The 25,129-nt window shown below is 38.9% G+C and overlaps 1 protein-coding gene across 9 annotated transcripts in view; it reads right to left on the bottom strand.

Annotated features, from left to right (window-relative positions):
• The window catches only part of SPTAN1 (spectrin alpha, non-erythrocytic 1), a 53,122-nt gene that overhangs the window by 25,667 nt on the left and 2,326 nt on the right, over nt 1-25,129 (bottom strand). For 4 of the 9 annotated variants that reach the window (XM_075439059.1, XM_075439064.1, XM_075439060.1 and 1 more), the window contains exons 1-23: nt 24,252-24,299; nt 18,682-18,921; nt 17,931-18,056; nt 15,285-15,425; nt 13,994-14,140; nt 13,200-13,333; nt 12,307-12,451; nt 12,058-12,212; nt 10,657-10,792; nt 9,996-10,097; nt 9,112-9,249; nt 8,658-8,768; nt 8,131-8,208; nt 7,799-7,954; nt 7,256-7,460; nt 6,937-7,118; nt 5,874-6,117; nt 5,429-5,551; nt 4,410-4,627; nt 3,575-3,667; nt 3,065-3,199; nt 2,427-2,575; nt 1,034-1,093 (exon numbers count right to left, since the gene is read on the bottom strand). In XM_075439059.1, coding sequence (XP_075295174.1) covers nt 1,034-1,093; nt 2,427-2,575; nt 3,065-3,199; nt 3,575-3,667; nt 4,410-4,627; nt 5,429-5,551; nt 5,874-6,117; nt 6,937-7,118; nt 7,256-7,460; nt 7,799-7,954; nt 8,131-8,208; nt 8,658-8,768; nt 9,112-9,249; nt 9,996-10,097; nt 10,657-10,792; nt 12,058-12,212; nt 12,307-12,451; nt 13,200-13,333; nt 13,994-14,140; nt 15,285-15,425; nt 17,931-18,056; nt 18,682-18,921; nt 24,252-24,284 — 3,251 coding nt within the window. In that variant the 5' untranslated portion in view covers nt 24,285-24,299. Of the gene's footprint in view, nt 1-1,033; nt 1,094-2,426; nt 2,576-3,064; nt 3,200-3,574; nt 3,668-4,409; nt 4,628-5,428; nt 5,552-5,873; nt 6,118-6,936; nt 7,119-7,255; nt 7,461-7,798; nt 7,955-8,130; nt 8,209-8,657; nt 8,769-9,111; nt 9,250-9,995; nt 10,098-10,656; nt 10,793-12,057; nt 12,213-12,306; nt 12,452-13,199; nt 13,334-13,993; nt 14,141-15,284; nt 15,426-17,930; nt 18,057-18,681; nt 18,922-24,251; nt 24,300-25,129 lie in introns of those variants that run through there. The other 5 variants (XM_075439063.1, XM_009934539.2, XM_075439065.1 and 2 more) reach the window with 2 other exon arrangements.

Here is a 25,129-nt window from a genome sequence, read left to right as displayed (position 1 = left end):
ATACCCCGGGCTGTAATGCCTATACATCAAACTGATAATCAACTCTAAGTCTTTCCATGGAAGCAGAGACTTTGTAGTTTCCTCTCTATCCTGGTTTAAGACTGGACAGAAAGGAACCAAGTATCTATCTTATTAGTTTTGAATGGAAACATTCTGCCCTGACCTGAATGAGCCACCGCATGCAGGAAAACACTGTTTTGAAGCCTGCCCTGCCTGCAGAAGTTTGCCGCAGCATACAATTTTAGATATTAAATACTTGTGAAGCTCATAGAGGATCTGGGGCATAATCCCTTTAGAAGCAGACTTCACATCAAAGTTGCTTTGCAACACTTCAGATATTAACATAATACTTTCACTTTTGATCCTCAAAAATTATATTCTCTATAAAAAGACAGTCAGGCACAGCCAATGAACACTATTGCTTTGGATCTCCCAGCAACTTCCAAGACCATAATGGAAACTTGGTGTTTTTTCCAGGAGACGCGAACACAAGTTTGAAAATTAAGTTAATGTGATAATAAAACCCAATCATCCTATAGAAATAAACTAATGCTTTTTGACTACCCAGCATGATTGTTACTTTACATGATAAACTATGATAACCCCACTCTTCCCAAACTCTAAGACATTCATACGTGACATAACAATTGGTATATATGTTGTACATATATTTATATAAAGAAACTAGTATTTCTACCTGCACCTCAGTAAATGCAAGAGATGCTTTTTAAAGAAAACAGCCTAGGTATCACTAAAGCCTCATTTGGTAAGCAATATAAGCATAATGGAAAAAAACATCATCCACCAGTTTAGCAGCACACAGGTGACCAACAAGACAAGCAGTTGGCTGGCTATAAACAACACATCAAACACATACCATGACACTCATCTAAACTAAAATAATTCACATGGCAGACATTGCTTCCTTCACGTCTCTTTGGAGCAGCCTTGCCAAAGAAAGAAACAAACAAAGGGAGAACGAACAGTGACAGTATGGAGACAGCATGGTTTAGAAAGGGCTAATCCTACTCACAGTTCTTCGACCTGTTTCATACGCAGAGATACACTGCCGACTTCCTTAGTTATGAGAGTCCTGCACAGACAGAGGGAGCACAGCAAATGCATGCAAAAAATTAGTCAGATTAACAAAAATAATGAAAGCAGCAGCTCCTTCCATGGGTTGTCTGTGGTAGGAGATGGTTAAGAGTTCACATTTAAATGGAGAAAATTAGGTGTCATTCAGAAGCAAACAAAGCAAATCAGACCAGGAATAAAATTCACATCAGGAAACCTCAGCAGTACAGTTGAACTCTCTCTATAAGGTCTCCTCATTTCCTGATCATTGTGCCATGTCATTGTAAGCTGAAGTGTGGTCCCCTCTCCTTGGCTCTAAAATATGGCACCTCTGTTCTAGTTCTTAAAAGCAGCATGCAAACCCAGAGAGAAAGTTACACGTTATTAAAATCCTGAACAATGCATCACAATCTTCCAGCATTTTTTTTTCTCACTGGTACAAGCTTTTTTTGGGGGTGATGGGGTGGTGGTGTAGGAGGGTGGGTTTTTTTTTTTAAATACTAGAGCTAAAACTAGTAATTTTTGTATGTCACTGTAATAACTGGCAACTCAAAACAACTGAGTGGGAAGAAATCCTCATGTAGAATGACAGCATAGCTGCACAAACAGATGGGAGTATGCATAAAACTTTCAGCTTTGGCTTCCAAGTGGCTTGATAAGATGAGCCAGTAGCTCACAGCTATCACCCACAGCCCATGCTTAAACTAATCTGCAGCTACCATGTGTGTTAGAAGGTCATTGCCAAGCAGCCACAGCCACACGGTTTTCTCTATTTGCAATGGCATGTTCCTCTTTTAAAAGGAGAAAAAAAAAAAAAGGAGGGGGACACATTTTAGCCCATGTAATGGCAACAAATAATGGCACCACATTTCAGCAGATAAAGTAATGAGCTGGCACCAAAGTTGTCACAGCTCCCAAGGAGGTCATCTCCAGAGGCAGCCCTATATAGGGAGGGTACTGTACTTTATGTAACCAAATTTAAGAAAGCTTTTCAAAACAGATCACACACTAAGAAGTGACAACTACAAATACAAGAGCTGCTTAGGACAGATAACTCACAAACAAGTTTAAGTTGTTAAGTTGAACAACAAAAGAACACATAAAATACTCAGACAGCAAGTTGAGCTCTAGTTTCATGAGTTTTACAGTTAAAAAATGGGAAAAGCAACAAGAAAAACCTAGAATGAGAATAAAACAACTCAATATAGTGCCCCTGGTAAAGGAGCCCCGTTTTGCTCCAGTTAGTTACTCCCTAGCGTAAGAGGCATCAACCTAAGCTTCTGGCATATGTGAGGCAAAGGCCAAGGCAGCAAACGCTGGATGGGTGTCATATCTCATCACTTAGATCTTACTGGTTGTCAATTTGCTCCTGTCGCAATGCTATGCTGCCTTGCTCTTCCAGGAGATTCTCTCGGGATGCAGACTGGGCAGGATCTAGTTTTTTCACATAGGCAGCTGGTACGAATCCCTGACGGTCATTAACTTCAACTTTCCACCAGTCCTGGAAAGATGGAAAAAAAAAGCAACCACTGTGAGGCCAACACCAAGCATAAAGTATGCTGAACAACTGAAAGCTGCAAATCAGTGTTCTGCTAACACAGAAAAAACAGTGATGCTCACAACAGTTTGCTCTTTTTATGGAGATCATTTCAAACAAACTGTCTCTTGAAGACATCTAGGTCTTATTTCCATGTCTCCCCTTGTGTTTGGTCAAAAATTTCTCAACAGCAGGGAAATAAGTTCTCTTGCAGACACATGCCCTATAGCATATGCTGTTTATCTAACTTCAAAAAGCTGGCAGCTATAGAGGAGTCATGAGAATGAGCTGAAGAGGTATGCTAAAGTGCTGAATGGGAACATAGAATAAATGTGCAAATTCTTCAACAATTTTGAATGCTCTTATTCAAAAAAACAAAACCAAAAACACTCCGCAGACCACACACCACCAAGTGAGCCAAGCAGCCCAGCAAACCAGGAGGGGAGAGCGTACCTTGTTGGTGCTGTTGAGTAAGGTGAGGATATCTCCCTTTTTCATAGTCACCTCCCGGGGACTCTTCTCTTGGTAATCATAGAGTGCCAGAACGAGCTCTTTTCCAGTTTCATCATCTGTCGGAGCAACTTGTTGCTAACAAACAAGGAGCAGAAGAAAAATTAGTTGTTCCATGTTTATTACAATCAATGTAGTTGTCCTAAAAAATACTTCAGCTTTAATTAAAGCTACTGTAGTGCTTTAAAATGATTCTTGTTGAAACAAATGTAATACAGACAGACTTATTTTAGGTGCTGTCTGGGCTCAGACCTTGAAAACCACCACATTATACTGTTTTCTTCCAATGCAACATAGATGTCTGTTACAATTATAAAAACAGACCACAATTTTTTTTGTGAAAATCAAGTGCAGTCTGCAATAAGTTCTCAAAACCAGTAACTGTTATTAAGCTTTGTCTTTACCTTCTGCTGACCGAAGAATTTTTGCAACACAATTAGCATCTTTCCTTACCCTGCATGACTGGGCCTGTTCCCTTAACGCCTGTATGCTACTGCCGTAAGCAGAAAGATCAGACATCAAAGCTTCATGTTTCTTCAGAAGAGCCTGAAAGCAAATGATAAAACCAACATGTACACTTAGCCATTTTACAAATACTTTCTGCTTCAAATACATACTTTGGCTCCATGTACAAGGAATGCAGGCTTTTCAGAGCTGCCAGTCTTGTGACTCTCATGAGAACAACTACTTCTATTTATTCACAGGCCAGATAGTAGTCCAAATTCTTCTAGTGCTTTTCCCCCAACCTTATCTCAGAAACATTCTTTTGTTCTGACCATGAGTACCACGTATCACTCTGGAAATAGTGTTAAGTTTGAAAGTATGCCGTTAAACTGCATGTCTGTCAGTAGTGTCTGGGATGTGGTGTTTGACCACAGAACAATAGTAGTAAAATAACTCTAGATGAAAAATTACTTCCAGACCAATGAACTATTGGAAACCAGGCTCATATTGAAACATCACACTAGGAATTTGCTGATATTAGTCTCATTATACTTGACCAAAAAACCCCAAACAATCCACAACTATACAAGAGTGAATGCAAATGTAAAGTTTCCTCGCAATTGGTTTAATATAGTGAACAGCAAACTTTCATGTGCAATAGTAACAAAGACACAGGAAAAACTGTCACCATCTTTTGACTCTGAGCCAAAATTCAGCTTGATACAAGAATCTTCTGCCCTTTTTTTGAGAATCCTGAAGTTCACGGAGCTCCTTATTTTTTTACCACTGGATAAATCCTCACTGTGTTTATGCAAAACTGATTCAAATGACAAATCTCAAATACCTCAGCAGAGTCTTCATCTTTTCCATAGTCTGTGCTGCCTACAATGGGCTCCTTTTCCCTCATCCAGGATTCTGCCTCATTAGCATCAGCAAAGTACTGCTGAGCTTGCAGGGAATCCTCTAGGTCTTGTCGACGCTGAGATGCTTTAGCTTTCAGAGAGTCCCATTTTTGGTTTAGCTCATTCAGTTTGATTTTCACATCCTCAGCTGCAAAGTGTCCTAGGTAACAGAAAGAGAGAACTGAAGGACTTAAGGAGACATAAATAATACACACTAAAAAAATCATTTACACTTCTTGAAAGTCACAGAAATTAGACCCATTTAAACCTATGGGGCCTATTCTGACTACAATAATGAAAGCGCAACTCAGCTTGTCCTTTTGCCTCAGACTGGAAAACACTGTACTGCACCTGTCCATCAAACTGTACTAGGAATATCTGAATCATTCAGAACAAAACAAGCCACATCACAACTTTTCTTCTCAATGATGAAACAGGAAAGGTCATCTCTTTCCAGTGGCAGAGTTTTGACAACCGACAAGTATTATTTCAGACAGGCATTCTGAATCCTGGAATCCACAAAAATTTTTGTTTACTATTCTGGTGTTAAGAACACCCTGTCAGAAAGAAAGATACGTGTTTATTTAAAAGCAGGAGCAACTATTACTGTCTTTTGTGGCGCATCACCTCTCACATCATGATTATGCATCTCAGATACAAGCCTTTAATAGATTTACAAATGGTCACTAAATGGCACAAAGCTGTTGAAGACAGGGCTTATATGTGTTTGTCAAGAGCATATGGAGACCTGTGAAAATCACAACAAGTTCCCATCAAGGAATATATTCTTATTTTCAGGTGAAAGAATGACCAGAAGTTCATCCTGCTAGCAGGTATCTTTCTATTGCTTGGATAAAAACAGGCAGTGATTCTTCATTGTACAGGGCCAGAGAGCAAAGTTCAGCACAACGACATTTGGATTTCTGAGAAAGAAAGAATTAAAAAAAACACTGAAACATACCCTCTTCCACCATAGCATTTCCTTTCTGTGTGACTGCTTTAATGCGGGGCTCATGGCCTGCAATTTCTGCCTGCAAAGCCTGGTGCTTCTTTAGCAGATTTTGGACACCAATTAAGTCCTTGCCTGAAAGATATAAAATAGTTAATCAGGTAATTCAGAGTCATTAGAACAAAAATATCAAGGAAGCTACAACCAGTGCTAAGACAAACCTGCAGAGTAAATACTATCACAATGAAGACTGAGCACTAGGAACACTAAGTTACCCACTGGAATTGCAGAAGTAATGTAAAAGTTCAAGAACCACGGGTGATGGCAAATATGTAACTCCAGGCAACATTAATTACAATAAGCATTTCAGAAATTTCCAGGGAATGTTCCATAAAGAGACAAGTTATAACCGAGTAATTCTGACATCTCAATCCCGGAGATGTCAGGATGGACCAACCTCGGTTTGTTGAAGCTGCAATAGGTTCTTTTTCCCTAATCCACGTCTCTTCATCCTCAATGTCACGGAAAAGCTGCTGCAGGCGAAGAGAATCTGCAAGTTTCTGCTTGCGAGCTACCATAGGATCCTTTAGAGCTTCATAACGAGCTACTAGAGCTTCTTGTTTCTTCTTGATATTGTCAGCATCAAAGTGCCCAGCATCTTGGAACTGGCGTGCCTGGATGGTAATGCCATCTATACGATCCTAAAATTAATTCAGCAATAGCATCAAGTCAGAATTTCTGTAACATGGCTGCAGTGACTGAAAACATTTTCAGGTCTTAGCTAGTAAGTTACATTGTGACAGAAGAAGAGAACCCCAGCAGCACACTGCCAGTGCAATAATATTGGTAATAATTATATCCTGGATAATATTCAACACATTATGTAAATGTACTTTGTTTTACTCTGTCAATTTCATAAAATAAACAAGAGATTCTTGAAATTACATTAACTTTACAGATGTGCTAGTCTAAATGAAACATTTTTCAATTGTTAACAACTGATAATTCCAGTTGTGGGAACCCAGATCTTGTTGATTTTCTTGCTGTGGATTTAATTCTCTGAAAGATCGTTTGCAAACAAAGGAATCACTCGCTGTAAACTTCTACATTTAAAAACTGATCTGTTCTCCCTCCCCTCCCATTTCTTAGAGCTATAGGAAAACAAACTGAACAAGAGTAAGCTGTTTGCAAATGGAGAATTTAAGGGGGAAGTCTTTCCAATGCAAAGCACAGAACATCTTTTAAAGTTGGTATTCACAAAACAAAACAATGTTGTGCTGTCAGCCGGTCACAGTATGGAATTACTTTACTTTTCAAAAAGCTTCTTTTTGTCAAAATCATGAAGATACTGTTCATAGAGACATACAATTTACATCTCAGTCAAAAATTATTTCTGATAAATAAACTGTAATATAAAGCTGTAACAATTATGAAGATACAGACCTGCTAAGGTCTCTGGAGTGAATACTTTCAAGTAAGCAGATCTAAAAGGGCAGGAAAAACCCCACTATTTCCCTTACCTGATGGGCAGCAACATCGGCCTCTAGCAGGGCATGTTTCTTCTGAAGATTCTGAACATTAGTAAGATCTTTGCCATAATCATCAGAAGCCAAGTGTCCCTCTACTTCATACAGCCACAGCTCAATGTCTTCCACATTGCGATTAAACTGCTGCTGCTGATTGGCTTCACGCAGTTTTATACCTGACCAGGACAGAGGGGTAAGAGGAAAAAAGGATGATAGGACTTCAGTTTTCCACTTCATTTAACTCACTTCCTGTCTTCTCCCAGCTAAACTCGCTAGAAAAAGAATTGCCCGTATTCTTCTGAGCAAGTTGTACCTTTGAGCTCAGTGGCCTCCAGAAGTTTTTTCCACAAGCTGATTACTTCATTCATGCGAGTTGCCACTTCATCAGATGCATAGTGATTGACATCAATCAACTTCTGGCCAGCTTTCTCCAGTGCATCAATACGACTCTGATTAGCAGAAAGCTCCGCTTCAAAAGCCTGATGTTTCTGAACTTTACCTTGCAAGTTTGATGGATCCTACAGATGAAGAAAGAATAAGAACCCTGCAATCCAAAATCAGTACCCATAGGTCTGAAGAATTTTAAAAATTAGACTACATTCTTACACATGCCAAGATGCCACAAGAGCATTTGGTGCCAAAAGCGTGCCTTGAATAATACGTGTACGCTACTGAATATGCGTGACTACAGCATGATGGGACCCTCCCCTGGGGTCATGGAGAAACTGCAGTTCTTTCTGTTGCCATTAATACTGCCTACTATCAGCAACATTTTGGCTGACACTGCTTCGTATCATTAGAGTGATTACATTAAGCCTGGTTATTGCCTTAAAATTACTCTACAGTTTGTGTTTACCTTGTATGCCTCATCTGTTGCAGTTTTCATTTTCTCATTAACCCAACTCTTTAGCTCATCAGAGTCTCGGAAAAACTGCTGCAGATGGAAAGAATCTGCAAGTTGAGCACGACGGTACATAGCTCTTTCATGAAGGGCATTTCGGCGGCTCAGCAGCTGGAAAAAAAAAAAAAAAGTAAAGGTTTTTAAATTCATCAAGCTCATAAGAGCCACCACTGTATCTGTACTTTCGGGAGAGCTCTGCTGACTTATCCTATATTGCAGTCATAGCATACAAAATAACAGAAGCAAAACATTAAAGTCTACAGTCCAAATCTATTTTAGATACTTACAGCGTCTCTGCGTGTAGCAACATCATCCATGGCATAATGATTATTCTGAATCAATTTAGTAGCAAACTCATCTAATGCCTAAAGAGAAAACAGTTTTCCATTTACTTGGTGCAATAAAAATTGTTTGTGCAAGTTTACTTAGTATATTAATTCTCAAAAGTTTATCACAGTAAAACTAGCAGAAAGCCATTAAGGTAGCTATTGATACACCCTTTTTTTTCCTGTATTATCATCTTACATGTGGAAGAGCACAGATTTTTAACAAATTTTCATCCACACATGCACTGGCATGATATGCAAGCACTAGGTTACTCAGCTCTCCAAGACAGCAATTGAGTCCTATCCTACCTTTTCCACTATTTTCCATTTTAGAGACAATACACATAATTTACAGATAATACAGCCCACATAACAGTGGATCATTCTGCAGAGAAAATCCCATCCTCCAGAAGTGTCTCCTCCGCAGCCAACAATTCACTTGTTTTATTTCTCGCCCATTTAGCTATCACCTAATGCAAATGTCTTACTGTGATTTTCTCCTCTTGGGCACTTAAGGATTTCTCAAAGTCTTCGTGCTTCTTTAGAAGAGCCTCCACACTATCCAGAGAATCCCCAAGGTCTTCATTCAGCAAAAACGCCTAAAGGAAGGAAACAAACACATCACTGGGTTTTTATGTCTCCATGCTCAGCTGCTCTAAGTCAACACAAGCATGGCCAGTGATGTTTCCTACCCTATGACATTACACACACAGCAGCAATCTCAGGTCAACTTGTCATAACTAACAGTTTCAGCATGAGATGGAAACAGTCATTGTAGCAGCTTGGGCAGACAGATAAATAACTCTGCACAGCACCCTGCTCACCAGCGCATGTCTAGTGGCAGTCACCCCACCATAGTAAATATCAATTGTCTGAGTCTACAGAAGACTAGCCAGAAATTAAAATCAACCATATCTGGAGAGTTCAAAGATATGCACTCACTTCTTGTTTGCTCATCCAGTTGTCAACTTGTTCAGTATCTCTGTAGAAAAGCTGCAGGTCCATGCACTGTTCATACTGCTGTCTGCGAAGCTCCCATAGTTCTAGCAAGGCAGATCTTTCATCTGAGAGGATGGTCAGCTAATGGATTGGGAAGAGTAATATATTAACAACTTTATTTAACAATCTGGTTCATTTCCACTTCAATGTAAAATCAAGTTGTAACTCTAAAAAAAGTGGTTAACACTGGAATGAAAACGACTCTGTAAAGAATCATTCTCCTCTTGCATCATCATCCTCATATAGGGCAAGCCTTTTCTCAGCTCATCAAGCTTGAGTAGTGGCTACAACCTTCTGACTTCAGTCAGAAACCTCTCCTTTTCCAAACTAAATCTACACCGAGCTATTTAACAGACAAATGATTTTTCTGACTGCAGGCTATTCGTCAGAGAAGCTCTTCAGCAAACTATCCTGCTCTCTCACCCTCTGAAATCTCTTTGGCCCACTCTCACTTATGGCATTTGAATTGTTTGATTGACCAATGTTTCAATATGCAGACTTCATAAAAGGCCCCATTAGTTTGGAAACCAAAATTCAGAATAAATACTGACACTTCTGATAGCAAACCTAAACTTACATAAACAGATAACCCATTTTTCTTTTGAAGAAAAGATATACTAATAGTTCCTAACAGATAGTAGTAATAGTCTTAATAGTTCCTATGAATAGGTAGGCAGAAGCTGTCAATTTGAGAACAAAATGCACACGCTGTAACCTAGAGGGATGATACTTTGCAGCCTACAATCTTAACAAGAAATTAACTTCTAAGTTAAGGGGCACAGAAGAAAGATACAAAATTCTTCTAGGAGCTCTTGCTCTCCACTTACCTTTTCTTTAACTTCATCAGAAGCATAGTGCCCAGCAGCAAGCAAAGCCTGGCCGGACTCATCAGCAGATTTGAAGCTATCTTCATGGGCATCAATTTCTCCCTATGAGAGGAGACATGAATAAGCTGTTACCAAAATTTATCTTAGAGTAGAATGTCAGAATATGAAAACGGCTATTGAAAACAGCACAGATACAACAGTCTGGACACCTGAATGACAAACGTTCAACTATATTTCAATACATTATACTTAACATGAAAACTACAATGAGATGTATTACCTTACACTGTAGGATCAGGTAAGTACAAAATCCCGATGTTAAAAAGAAACTAAAGGTTGGTTTTAAGCTGCACTCTTTCTGCTTACTTATAACAAACCCTCATGATGGAGAACTACAACAGTCATTAGTACAACTGGCTGCTATCAGGTCTAATTATTTTTTGTAAATATTATCACAAGCATTCTTAAATATTTATTTGTGTATATCTACTATTACAAAACAAAGTAAAAATATTAGATTAGGCCAGTGATCTAGTACTGCATTAGCTGCATAATCGAAGGATTCTAATGATACAGCATCAGCAGTTTTGACTCTGAGACCGCGTTAGACCTACAGATCATTGAGAGTTGCTGACTGGATTTGGCTGTATAACCACTATACCTTGTGCTCCTGATGTCTATCTAGAAGGGCTTCTGCTCCAGCCACGTCATTGGCAAGTTCATCAGCATTTATCAGAGCCTTCATCTCAGTCACCCAGCTCGTGAGGTCTCGGAAGTCCGCAAGAAAGCGCTGCAGCCTTAGAAAAGCAAAAGAAAAAATGGTTGGGAATAATTTGTTTGCATAGTTTCTCCATCCTTACCCCAACAAAAGGGTTACAAACATAAATGTTATTCCTGAGATAGAAACAAAACAACACAATACAAAAAAGCAATCAGAATATTAAATAACTAAAAATGCTCTCAAAAAAAGGAAGCTATTTTAAGTTAGAAAAATGCTACATTCAAAATCAGTTTCTCAAAGACATGTTTGGATACTGAGAGTAAAAGGAATATTCCTAACTACAAGCCTCTAGGTTGAAGACAACAGAAATTAAAAGATAGTTCTCAGGCAGACTGTCTCAAGACAGCCCACAGGACTGTTTCTGTCACAACCATAACAGTGTGTGTGGGAGGGTGGAACTGACAGAAAGTTCCAACTGCATATGCCTCAGCCTTAAAGCAACAAGCAAACAAATTCTCAGATTCCTCTCAGCATGCCTCTACAGTTATTGCCTTCGGCATGTGCTTAGCCCTTATCAGCAAAAGCAATCAGTTTCTGTTTCCCTTTTAAATTTGCTGTTAATTCATCTGAAGAGTTTATGACAGGGAAGGCAAAGGAAGAACAATTACTTGTGTGGGTCTCCACCACCACAAATCTTGCATCATGGGAGGGAACAAACAGCAGAAAAACAAAACCAGAAAGGATGTAAACTAATCATGATATTAGGACATTTCCTTTTAGTATGGCTGCTCAACAGTGATCTAATAGATGGTGTTTCATAGACAACCAGGCTGGTATAGAAACAACAATGGACACAGACAAATGCTACAGCAACAAAACAACTATCATAGAAATGGGTACTTCATTTAGTCTAGGACAATACATCAAACAATATACCATACTTCAGTCTTCAGAGAACCATAAGGACTCCATAGTAAACAGATTTGTAATGTGTGTATTTAAAAAACTACCAAAACTAAAATATAGACAGATAATGCACTTCAAAATGCAGATATCAACTCAGGTAGGGAAAAAGGCAAACTTCCTAAACCATCAAGGTATCTATATTCATAATTGATCCCTATCCAGAGAACAGCCAAAAGCTGTAAGTATTTATCATATAAATATTTCTTTTACTACAAGAAGTTATTGTAAAATACAATTTGGTGAACACAACTGCTTCTGAAAACACCAGAATCATCCAAACATTTTGGAAACAGCATACCTTTCTCCTCCTCCGAAGAGCCCTCTGTCAAATCTGACTAAGGAAGAAAGGTCATTTTGGCATGACGGTATTCCTACCTGTAGGAGTCGTTAAGGCGAGCATGCCTCTCTGCTGCCAGAGTTCGGATCTGTTCCCAGTTGGCAATCAGCTCCTCCCGTTTCACTTGAATTTGAGAAGCATTTATTGGGTGAGACTGCTGCAAACGGTCAGCTTCTGCACAAAGGGCCTTGACCTAAACCCAGTCACAAACAATGAATAAGCTTCTAGTCTTTTATAACCAAGTTACATCATTTAAATTGTACATAAAATGCATCTCGTATGGGTACCTTATCTTCCAGAGCTGCAAGATCTCTTTCTAGGCCTTCATGCTTACGCAATAAAGCCTGCACGCTGGCTAAGTCTCTGCCAAAATCGTCCGAGGCCATCAACTGCCCTTTCTCCTTAATCCAGCTGATTGTTTCATCCACATCCCTTCAAAACAAAGCACAAACTGAAAGCAGTCTATCTTGTATGGAAAAAGGAAGAAAGCAGGATGTTTTCCTGTACGTATGCCAGACGTACTGGCATACAAACCCATATATATAAACACTGTATCCATCTACAATCATCCTTTTTTAAGGGGAAAAACAAAACCAAGCCCAAACACCTAAAAAAATTGAGATTTTTTTTTTTTTTTTTTAAATCTCAAAAAATCTTGAAGCATATTGTCAGGCCATTCTTCAGATGGTGTCACCAGAGGCAAACAAGGAATTGCAGCACCACTGCACATCATCACCTAGTAGGTCCATTTCCCACTCTGGACCCTTCTCTGAATTAATTACAGCAAATCTCAAAACACTGTAGATGGCAACGAGGATAGAAAGACACTGCTTAAAGACCCCCAGAACAATTGGACTTACATACATCTGACAACAAACACAAACCCCTTTTAAGGCTCATCTGGGACAGAATTGAGGGAAAAAGTCCTCAAGAGGAAAGGGAAGCAAAAGTGCCATCAGTAAGAATGAACAAAACTGCTAAGTGTTGAAAAGCTAAATGAGAATGACTGCTCTAAGGTAACTCTGCAACAGGGTCCTCATTCAACAAGTCATGAGGAAAAGTAAACCAAAAACATATCAGACAACAGTAGCTCTTCTCATAATACTGTATGTAGCTGAATGCATCATTAAACATCCACACAAATATTACATCGCTTCAGCGGATCCAGCCAAGATCATACCTGTTGAAGCGCTGAACTTCAGCTGCCCCAAAGAGTTTTCCTTGCCTCTGAAGGGCAAGCCCCTTAAGACGCTGCCAGCTTGCATTTACTTCATCCTGTTTGGACTTTATCAGTTCCTCTTCAGGGTGTTGTTCCTAGTGAGCAAAGGTAAAAATGCTATTTTCGTATGTTCTGTGGTTTTACATCCATTGACAAAATCTCAAAACACCACCATGTTTCGAGACATCAATTTATAAACTACACTTCGATTTATAATAACTATGCTTTCCAGATGATCACTCAATGGGATAGTTTTCCTGAAACCTCACTGTATAAACATTCAATATTCTTGCAGTAGTTTAAGTTTCCCTATGCACTAATTAGTCAACAGGAAGAGGGCTGTGAACATTACCTTTTTTTTTTCCTGGAATGCAATACTTCCTGCCCTGTCTCCATCCTTGATCAAGCCCCAGATGACATACCAGACGAGAAGATACATTAATCCTGGCTGTCCAAGGGAAATACATTTAACTCCAAAGACAACAGTTTCTCTTACTAATCACTACTCTCCACATTTTCAAGAACATTCTCAGCTGGGGCAGTTACCCCAGCTGCTCAGCAGAACAAATGAATCAAATGATGACCATTTAAGATTAAGACAGCCAAGGACCTAGGCACATGCAGAGTAAAACTTAAAGATCTACTACCAAACCAGGGGAGGAAAAATAAAAAAAACAAAAGGTAGCTGCAGACAAAAGCTTACTGTATTATACCAGGCCTGCCAAGAGAGATTTCCAACACACACAGATGTTTACCTGTATAAGTTTGCCAGCAAACTGGTTTACTTCATTTACTCTTTCCTCATGAGCTGCAAGGTCTGTCTGGAACTCTTCAAACTTCTTTTGCAAAACCTCAACGTGCTCCAAGTCCTGCCCAAGCTCTTCCGAGGTCACTATTGCTTCCTAGCACATTGATAAAAAAGTCAATTTCAGTATAACCTATGGGAAGTCACTATCAAAAATCAGGAAGCAAACTGTCCTAATCTTGAGTAAGTCCAAGACAGTTACAATCACTGTGTTTAAAGTCACATTTAAAACTACAAGGTTTCCTCCATTAAACTCCACTCCCCACTCCCCCCCAGCATCTTTCCATTATTGCAGAAAACATGCAAGATCACTAACGGTATTATTTTTTATCTTGCTTGCTCTTATTCATTGTTCAAGTTTTTGAATAAAACCAATTCTACTACGGTAAGTTTTCTGTTCTGTGCACGACAACCACTATTACAACAGCCTAGATTACTGGAAGAGAATATGCACACTGAAAACACACTTTTAAAACTACAAAATAATTGCCCATGTTATTTTGGAGTACACACAGCGACTGGAATTTGTTTACATTTTTAGATTGTTTATGGGCATTTGCTGTAGGCTTCCAATAAAAGGATTCTTTATGAAAACTGCACTGTCATATTCAGTAACAGTTATGCAGGGCTTACATTTTGAACCCACAGTGACACAAAATAACAAACCATCATTAACAAAACTTATATGATCATCTTGTGGCTTTTTTTTCTTGATAGTGTGGTTTGTGGTCTGTTTCCTCAGAGTTCAAAGAGCCAAGAGCCAACAGTTCTCTTGCAGCAAATGTCCTTACAATGCGCATATCTAAAGATATTCCAATTATTAAGTAATTATGTACACACTGCTTGCTGGTTAGGCTGGCTACTTTCTATAACAGATCATTCAGAACACTTATAAAAACATTTGTTTTTACATGTCATAGATTTCCCTTACAGGAAACTTGAATCTGATTACTATGAAAAATATGAAGGTCTCCTCAAAGCAAGGAAAGAATGTACTATGTTTAACATGCAGGCTTCCTCCCTTAGTCTAGTATGGGGTTTTTTGTGGCTGCGAAAGAAGGAATAGAAGTTTGCATACGTACTGCTTATACGATATGAATAACCTAAATAAAATGTGTAAGTGCCTTTAAAAGTTCTGTGTGACTACCTGAACTCCAGCAACTGTGTGTTGATACAAAATTTCCACACAAACACATCAAAGTTCCCATCAAGAACACAGTAAAGGCAGGTAATAATTATACCTTGTCATTGATCCAGTCCAAGACATCTTCACATTCCCGTAAGTATTGCACCAGCTTCTGTGCTTGCAACAATTTGACTCCCTTCTCTCTCATCTTTTCCAACAACAATTCCCATAGTCGGTGCAGCTCCTGCAGCCGAGTCTAGAACAATAGGATGTTGTTATTAAAATCCTGTATCAGAAAAGATTAGATTTATTCCCTTCATGACCTCAACAGAACATTTTTTTTTAATCCCCTAGAGTTGTACATCCTAAACCCTACTTTAGGCAAAGAGTGGACAAACCTCATAGCAATTTCTCTTCCAGTCATTAGTTTTCAAATGATGTAAAGTGACGCAACAACACAAAATTAGAAATTGGTATTTACACACTTGTTATTAATTAATGAAGCTATCAAATAGTTATGTAAACATAACTGAAGTAAACATTTTGAGATAAAATTTTCTTTAAATTCTACGCTAGTGTGAAGCCAGTCCAAAAATTTGCTGCTGTCCCCTTCAAATGTTCAGTCTTTTACGTGGAATTCAAATCCCAAGAAGTGAATCTCCTCTCCATTTTGGGATTTATGTTTATTTAAGACCATGCATTTTGTTTCAAGTCCAACTTGTGCCACTTTACAGTATTTTAACCATTTCTCTCAGCACTAGTCAGTTAATGTATTTAGCCAACATTGTTAAGCAAGGTGATACTGAAATACCAGGAGTAATTACTAAGTTTAATATTGAGTCTCTGGCTACACTGTGCCTTTCAAAACTGTTGGGAGCAACCATAAATTTTACAGACAATTAAAAGAAAAACCACACTCCCACACAGAAACACAACCTGCAAAACAGGAAAGTATCTGCTCCACCCATCATCTATAACGCTTTGCTCATCGAGATCTGAAACTTGAAAGTCATGCTAGAGAAGCTTTTGAACAGCTAGCATGGGCGGATACCCATGTAATCCACTTAGAAGGTTCAGTTTGATAGGTTTCAAGGGAAGAAATAGCTCACACAACTCAATTCCCTAGCACTGCACAAAAGGATAGTGCAAATTGTCATCCAAAGAAGAAAGAAGATGCTGCAAAAAGAAGATGCACTGCACAGCCAAAAGTTTCACCTACTCGTATGTGGAACCCAACTTGGGTAGCCGTTACTATTGGGCGCTGCGCAGTCCGGTACGGCGTGAAAGACTGAACCATTTAAAGGCAAATTACCACTTCGATCAGAACACAAATAACAACTTATATTGAGCGGCTAAGACACAGTATTATTTATGCTCACCCAACTGCAAAGTGGTTTTTTTCTATTTGCGGTAAAGATTATACCATCATAATGAGATTTCTAAAATAATCATTAGCTTAGGGGTTTTTTATTATAGAATGTATTACAAAAAAAAAAAATCTGTTTTTCTTAGTAATCACATTTTCTTAGTTATAATCAAATGGTGAACGTATCAGTTAAGTCTGATAACCACTACAACAATATCACAAGAGTTTTCCTTTTGAAAAGTTGTAACAGCTCGCATCCAAATCTTATAAAGGAAGAAGATTTAAACAACTTTACACTAAAGAAAATTTCGGCTGTAACCGACACTGAAACAACTGAGGCCCAGGAACAGCAAATTTAAGAAAACGAGTCCTAGAGAAGAAGCTGGTATGCAAAACAAAAACAACTGTTTACTGGTGGCATATGCGCATGTACGTGTGTGCACGTGTGTGTGGGAAATAAGAGAGAACACACTAACATAACCATAGAAAAATGAGAATTCACAGGAGGAGTAAAAGATAACTCCCAAGTCAAGTAATTGCTTAAAATTTACAGTTTGCTCAGACTTTTTAGAACATTAATAATCACTCAAATACTGTCAAATGCAAACCTATCTAGTGCAGCAGCAAAGATTTTAAAAATACATTTGTCATTGCATCACACAGGTTGGGAGATACAGAGAGAAAGAAGGAAACAACATCTTAGAAAAAGATTTGAAGAAAGCTTACTGCTTGTTACCGAGGAAGCCACTGTCCTAAGAGCTGTTCACTGCCGGATAAACAGAGCAGACAGAGCACTGTACTTGGAGCTCACAGAAAAAGCCATGAAACGCAAATTCAAAGAGATTCACACAAATGGCCAGTACAACTTAACCAGAAAGTAAAGATCACTAGAGACCTGATCTGAGCCAGAGCACATAGAAATTAGATGTCTGAAGTCTACTGGTGTGGTTGCTTGTGTTATTGAATAATTATTATTGCAGAAAATTAAAATGCTATATATAAACAGAGTGGTCAACATTGCTGACACCAAGCCTTCTGAATTTGCTGCTTCTTGATATTATGCTATTTTGGGAAGAACCACAAGTATAATTAATCATTTGCCTTGTGACTTTCAACACATATTTGAATTACGGATGTTTTTCCAGTCCAGGTTCCTGGACTCCAACTGGCAGACAGTTCACCTCAGAACTGGATCCAAGAAAAGTTATTAGCTGGGTGCTCATGAAAGAGAAAAATATCTGTAAGCTTTACAAATACACATTCTCTTGTGATTTCACTGATCAAATACCTACAGAAGTTTAAAAAGTGTTTTGGAATAGAGTTATCCACACAATCTACACAAGGTGTTTAAGGAAAAGCCTGTTGAGGTAGAAAAAAGAAAACTTTAAAACTCACTCTTATTGTTTCAGATGCAAAATGGCCTTCATTAATCATTTGATTTCCAGTCTCATCCAGTTTAACGATAGCCCCTGAATTGGCCTGCACCTCAGCTTCAAAGGCTTGGTGCTTCTGCAGCTTCCCCTACAAGTAGAACATCAAAGAACGTGACTCAGATTTGGTGCACAGCTCCCCTCCACATTTTCCAGCATCAAGATTTTTAGCTTATTTTATGCATATTCAGTACTGACAAACAACCAATAAAATAGCACAGTTGAAACCATAGCTGTACCATATGTTTCACGTCTGGATTCAAACATCCCAATTTTAGCTATTTCATTATTGTGTTTGCTCTTGTACACTGGAGCATTCAAACATCCAAGAACCCATCAGCTAGTTCCACCCCCAAAAGTTAATTTTCTACAAATATCTTTTCTGTGGAAGCAACGAGTTAATTCACGTTTATTTACAGAGCCAAAACATCCAACAAATTCTAGGATCAAACAAAGCTGGTTTTACACTACACTGCACTGAGTAACTTTTTCTATGCTGATTTAGCATCTAATCCATTACCAGAAATATTCCAATTATATCACCAAAGAAACCAGGCTTTTGAAGAACACTTTGCAAGGCTGTGGGTATTTGCATCCATCTTTCTTCACTGCTCTCAGCTCAAGTTACATTTATAGGTTTGTTCTGTCTATCCCAGTTGACCTGGTACGCCCTAATATTAATAGCACAGGAAACATAAAATGGCAGTAGGACTTGCCTGTAAATTGCTTGGGTCTTTGTAATTTTCGTCAGATGCTATCTGTAGTTTCTCTTGGATCCATTTTTCAAGCTCATCTGCATCACGCTGGAAAAACTGGAATCGATAGGAATCTTCAAGTTTTTGGCGCCTTAGAGAAGATAGTTCCTTGAACCTGTGGTAACGGTCCAAAACTTGTTGACGCCGTTCTTGGATATCTTCTGCTGTTTCCAACACTTTTACACCACTCGGATCCATTTTCTGAAAGCCAAAAAAACCACATTTTGTTTGTATTATAAAACAGTGGTAGGGCAGGAAGAGAACCATGAAAGAAAAGCCTGCTTTTTTTAAACTCACATGTGGTTTACTTACAGTCTTACTCTGTGTGTGCAGGTACGTATATAAAATATAAATATTATACATATAAATAAATGAACACTTCTCACAGAAAATAATGGGAAAGGAATATTTACAAAGACATTTAAGATCTACTTGTTTGGGAAAAATATGGCTGCAGTCTATTTAAAGACAGTGTCATCTCAAACTGTAGCATGCAGTGTCTCACACAAACGTTGAAAATGTGTTTATGCACACATATATATGCAGATATATTGACATAAAATATTTCTTGTACAACATACAAAATTATTTAAAATACTCAATACAGATAAAGTAAAAATATTACTGTTCTTTAACAGCCTACTGGTCCATATAAATACGTATATAGACACATATCTCTGTATATTATACATACACAGACCTCTGTGTGTGAGGCGTCTCCTCTCTGTTCTCTCAGACAATTAAAAGTTACACACTCAGCCTGCCACTCCCTACATAACCTTTCAGAAGCCAATACAGACGCTCGTGCTGTCTCACAGATCTGCCCCTAGACAAGTCAAGGAGCATTTCATGTAACCAGTGATCTTGCTCTGACTGAAAAGCCTTGTACACATTGTTTTATACACTAAAACCTATTATTGTTACCACAGACAGCAAAGCACTGACTACTGTTCTGCTTCATCTCCTTTCTATTAAAATTGGGATAACCTTTAATCTTCAGTTCCTAAACTTTCAAAAAGCAATTTGATTTTCAATGAGAGATCTGCACATTAGAACAGAACCATAACACACATTTAAAAAGCAGTACCATTATTGTCATCAGACTTTGGATATTTACTCACTCATTTGACAACTCACTCTGCATATCAAGCACCTGTTGCAACAAACACTTTGTGCTTGAACAATTATGCAATTAACATCTTGATGTACAAGCGTTTACATGCACAGCTCACTTCATGCTTGTATTATAAATTCTGTAAGCATCAAGCTAAATGTACTCCCATCACTCCCACCAAAGACAGGGAAGAAACCCAGTCTACAACTGCATACGAAAAGACACAGGCAATCTCTCAAAATACTTTGTTAAATATTAAATTGTTATTTAGTCATTAGTTAGCTGCATGCTTTAATTAGACATGTATCTTGCATAATTGTAGGAAAAACTCCACAGGTTGGAAAGCAATCTCCACGGCCATGGTTTCTGTTTGGTTTCCAAGCACTTGCAAAGGGATCATCTGACAGAAAGGAACATATGGGGGCGAATTCACACATTGCCGAGCTCTCTTCCAACAGTCCCACCCTGCGAGAGGACAGCCATGTCAGCAGCAGTTGTTACTCCCGTGAACTCTGAGCCCCAACTGCACTGCGGCAGTTTAAGGAAGGAAAGAAAATTCAGCTTTGCTTTCTCTTCCAGGCCTGGGCGTTTCGTTCGTTATTGTCAAAAGAGGTCAAGGAGAAAAAAAACAAAAACCCAACCAACAACCAGCCTGTGTAGACTGTATTATAGAAATGAAGTCCAGGTTTCATCTGGCAGTGGCACCAAAGGCTTCACTTGATCAGCGTATCTGAGGATTAAAAGATCAAAACCCTGAACAAAACTTGAGCTCAACTACAGATCCGATTCCCTGAGAAAGCAGCTGTTTTTTCCAGTGTTCTTTCAAGCAGCCTTTTCCCTCCAGGAAGGAAAGTTCTTGCTTAAAACTTCCTTTCCTGTGCTGTTACACTGTGTTTGAATTCTGACAACACTTCTTTTAAACTGAACTGTGCTCAGGAATAACAAAGTGGCAGCTAGTCTAAATGTACTGCGCCAGTGCAGCCAGTCTCTGCTGATGGGCATTACCGGGAGAAAACACTCTACAGTCTTTGCCTGTCAACTTCTATTTCAGCATTAGAAATAACCTCCACCGCCCAACGGATTTTAAATAATTTTTATATTATAAAATTATTTCAATTATTAAATTATGCAAACAATCATTCAAATTAGCATTTAAATTAATTAAATTATTTTTACATTTTAAAAACACAACTAGGAGACCTCCTGTAATTTAGCCTGGTATCTGGTTTGCCTCTCACCACACAAGTCTTGCAATCTGGCTCATCTTTTTGCTGGAATTCGTTAAAAGAAAGGCTCCTTTCATAACTACAGTAAGTCGAGCTAGTCAATTGTAAAAGAAGTGCTTTGGTCTCACAATAATAGACTGTTCTTTCCTGCAGCAGATCAGCTGACGTCAGCAAGTCTGCGCTCTGCCAGAGCAGGATCAGCAGCCACTCGGGAGCTCCAAGCCCAAAAGTCATCGATGCTGCAGAACGACGCAGTCTACCTCCAACATTTCACGCTCGAACTGCACTACCCCCACTGAATACCAAGCAGTTCTCCACGACGTTTCTAAACCTCCACGGTTCAGCTACATCTTTAAAAGGCATCCATGACGCACCTCTGCACCCCAGCAAGAGAACTGCCAACAAGAAGTTGCACTTTATGTATTTAAGGTGAAAAACCTAGCTGGTACTGGGATGTACACGAACGCCCAGCCCGACCCCAGATAACTGGCCTCATCCCCGGTGCTGTGCGCAGAGACAACGTCCCTGCATCACCACCGCCGCCTGCGCCCGCTGATAAGGTCAGGCTGAGAGAACCTTCCTGGCAGCCAAGGCAGGCGTTGTCGCAAAGACGTCCCCAAACCAAGGGATCCCTGGAGGCACGTGCCACTGTACGTTTATGCTGCAAGACTAACTTCAGAAAGCCACTTGTCTGCTTACATCTAACTAAAAAAATAATCAGAAATAATTCTTCGCATTGTGCCATTGTGATGGTATTTTTTCAAAAAAAAAAAAGTAAACAAAAAAAAAGTAAATTTAAGACAAAAAAACCCAAAACAAACTTATTACTCTCATCCTTCAAGCTAAAGTGACTAGCCTTCCCCAGATGATACAAATTATATGCTAAAATTTGAATGGGAACATACAACTGCAGATATCTACAGACACCGCAGTGCACAACAATGATGTCAGCAACACCATTCAAGCTGGGAAGCAGTGGGACAGCGGGGGGTTAAACAGGAATTGCAGCGGTGCCAGCAGGGCAGACACACATAAGATCCGTCAGCATTTCTCTGACCAAAACATGTTTTTGGGGATTTAAAAACTCAAATGTAAAATACATTCAGCGCTATACAGAAGATTCTAGTGTATTTTTAAAAACAATTACACGAAGCTTAAACAATTAAACTCCTTTGCCTGAAAAGCAAGCAGATATCGGTATATAAAGATCACTATCTTGAGATGGAGTAAAATAATGACTTTCTCTTAAGACAAGTCCTGATGTGCGTTACACATATCCAGCATACGTGACCCTAGTAATAGCCTGTAATATGAGTACTTTCCCTACCAAAACACTCCCTGCTTCCCATGTACACACACTTGAGCAGCTTGATGCATTTTTTTGCATTTGTCAATATTATGCATGATAAGCCTTGTCAAAAGAACATTTAACTGATGCTGGCTCCTGCCTCCCTCTTGGGGGATGGGAATAGATTGCTCATCTTTCTTCTTTAAGCAAAAAAAATTGAATTGTAATACCGGACGTGAAAATAACCTTCAAAATGAAAGGACAGAGGAAAAAAAAAAAACACCATACAATTTTTTCAACTTTGTTTTCTCCCGTTCACATCTTCCTCAAAACACCAGGGAAGAAGTAAGCCACTACATATGCCTCGAACACAAAATCACCACGACTGCCTAGTTCAGTGCTCGGTTAGCGGGCACTAGTACTGCAGGTAAATAAAAGAGACTCCTTGTGAAAAGCATGCACAGCACTGGCTCCTGCAAAGGGAACAGCATAAGCATACTGCACTACAAAGAAGTACCTGAAGGATGTCGTATCATATCCCCACACTAGAGATTTAAAGCACTACTGAGACAAAATTAATGCCTGGTCATTTGGTTTGTTATGAATTTAAATCTACAAATTAAAGCAATTTTAAGGGTGGACTATGTGCAGCAGAACCCTGCATCCAAATGCTCCTGGTTATTGCTAAGGAAGGTCACCTACAGCCTCCAGCCTCTACAAATTCCAAGCCAGGAAAATAAGTCAAGTGCTGCAGTACATAAAAACTAGCTGTGCTAAAGTCAATGCTTAATGTCGTCGACTCATTCCGACTAACTGCAGCAGAGGTAATATTCAAACAAGCCTCAGTAATTTAAGCAGGTATTACAGGGACACAAGAAACTGTAGCATTAAAAGAAAAAAGAAAGGTAAATTATGTCTGAACTAAAGCAAGCTGCAAAGCTAGCGATTTAGGCTGATTAGAGGGTTTGTGCACAGCCATAACTATGCACTTTTGAAATATGGAAGACAATTAAAGACCTGTTTGTTTTTAGGCATTCAGTCTTAAAATTTTAATTCCACTATTCAAATAAGCACAGCTGAATTGCCCATCTGAATTCGGTGCCTTTATGCACAAGGAGTTTTTTGGCTTTGTTTTGTTTTTAATATCACCACAGACCTTTGATAAAGCTATGCAGCGCTGGCAAGGACTACGCTCTGCTGAGACTCCTGAGAAAGCAAATTACCTTGACTGCATTGCAGAAATGCAGAGTTTACAGGTAATGTGATATTGTATAATTAACCCCAGCATTCACCATCCTCATTTGTTATCTTTTCATTGTAATTTTAATTGTGGTATAAACATTTACATTACTATCATTTCCAAATAAAATCTAGTTGCTTGTGTCACCCACCTGATGTCTGGTCCATACATCCTATTTATTTTACCACCACTGAACAGAAAACAACACAGATGTAGAAACAGTTACACCACAAGGATCACATCCACAATACAAGGATCATAAATTTGTGCAAGTGGATGGAACAGGAACCAATATCCACTTCAAATGCATTACATTCTACAATGTGAATCTTACCATGATTGATTTTTAGATGCTATAAGTAAAAAGATACTGCTCAAGTACTTTTTTAAAACAAAAATCTCTTAGAAAACTAATCCACATCAAAACCCAATCATACTGAACTATAACAACTATAAAAACGTTCACACATCATGCATCACAGACAGAAATTAGAAAACTCAAAGTATTAAAGGAAAGGCACATCGGACTCAACACTGAGGTACAATTAAAGCACCTGCTACGTAGAACTAACTCTCAAAGGAATGGCTTTTTGTTACAAATAGGTCAGTGCAATAAAGACAGGCAAGTATGGCGATGACACTTCATGCATTATGTAAAAATACCTGGACTTTGACTTTACGAAACGATGACAACATGATGGAGGAATGTAGAGTCTAAAAGGGAGGGGGAAATCAAGATAACATTCAACTAATGACTAGCACAAGGACATGGCTTGATTCTTTTTTTTTTTTTTTCTCCCCAGAATACATACTCTGTCACAGTACACGTTTCATACTTTCCTTCTGGTTCCTTGTCACATACAAATTGGCATTATTGTTACACAAGCTGGGGCGAGCAACAGACCTCTCCATTCAAAAAAGGTTACAAAATCAACAGGAAAACTTAATTAATTTGGTATATACTAATCTTTCCAGTTAGTTAAAAAAAAAAAACTACTACCATAATCTGAAGGTCAAAACACAATGTAAAGAAAGTTATCTGGACTTGGCAAATGATGCTTCTTGCTACAGCATAATCAAGCATGGTATCTTAATTTAAAGACACAAACTAATTAAAAAGTTTATGAATATAAACATCTACAAAGGTGTTTACTTTCCATTACCACAGTAAAAAAATGGACAAATAGCAGTTGCGACAGAAGGTATTTTTTGAGGTGGCTAATTATTGTAGCTGTTAAGTGTACCTAACCCACTGAATTTTTAGCTGAAAACTTCCTCGCCTCCCCTAACCCTACATTTTCCCCACGAGCATGCAGCAATCCCCGAAGCAGTTCATGGACAGCTGCAATTGTGCGCCTTTGTGCCTCCTGAAGCCACTGCATATCTCTCGTGGCGTTTGCATAGCTTAATGTGTATCGGTTGCAGCAGCGAGAAGGCAGCTTGCCACTCCATTTGATCCATGGTCAGCTATGGGAGCAGAATGCTGAACTGCGCTTGGCAACCTCCATCCACAGCATCTGCAGTCTGCTCCACCCCATTTT

The sequence above is a fragment of the Opisthocomus hoazin genome, chromosome 19 (genome assembly GCF_030867145.1).
Source record: "Opisthocomus hoazin isolate bOpiHoa1 chromosome 19, bOpiHoa1.hap1, whole genome shotgun sequence".
Taxonomy (NCBI): domain Eukaryota; kingdom Metazoa; phylum Chordata; class Aves; order Opisthocomiformes; family Opisthocomidae; genus Opisthocomus; species Opisthocomus hoazin.
The sequence above is the reverse complement of the archived record's forward strand: the minus strand, read 5'-3'. Positions and strand labels throughout refer to the sequence as shown.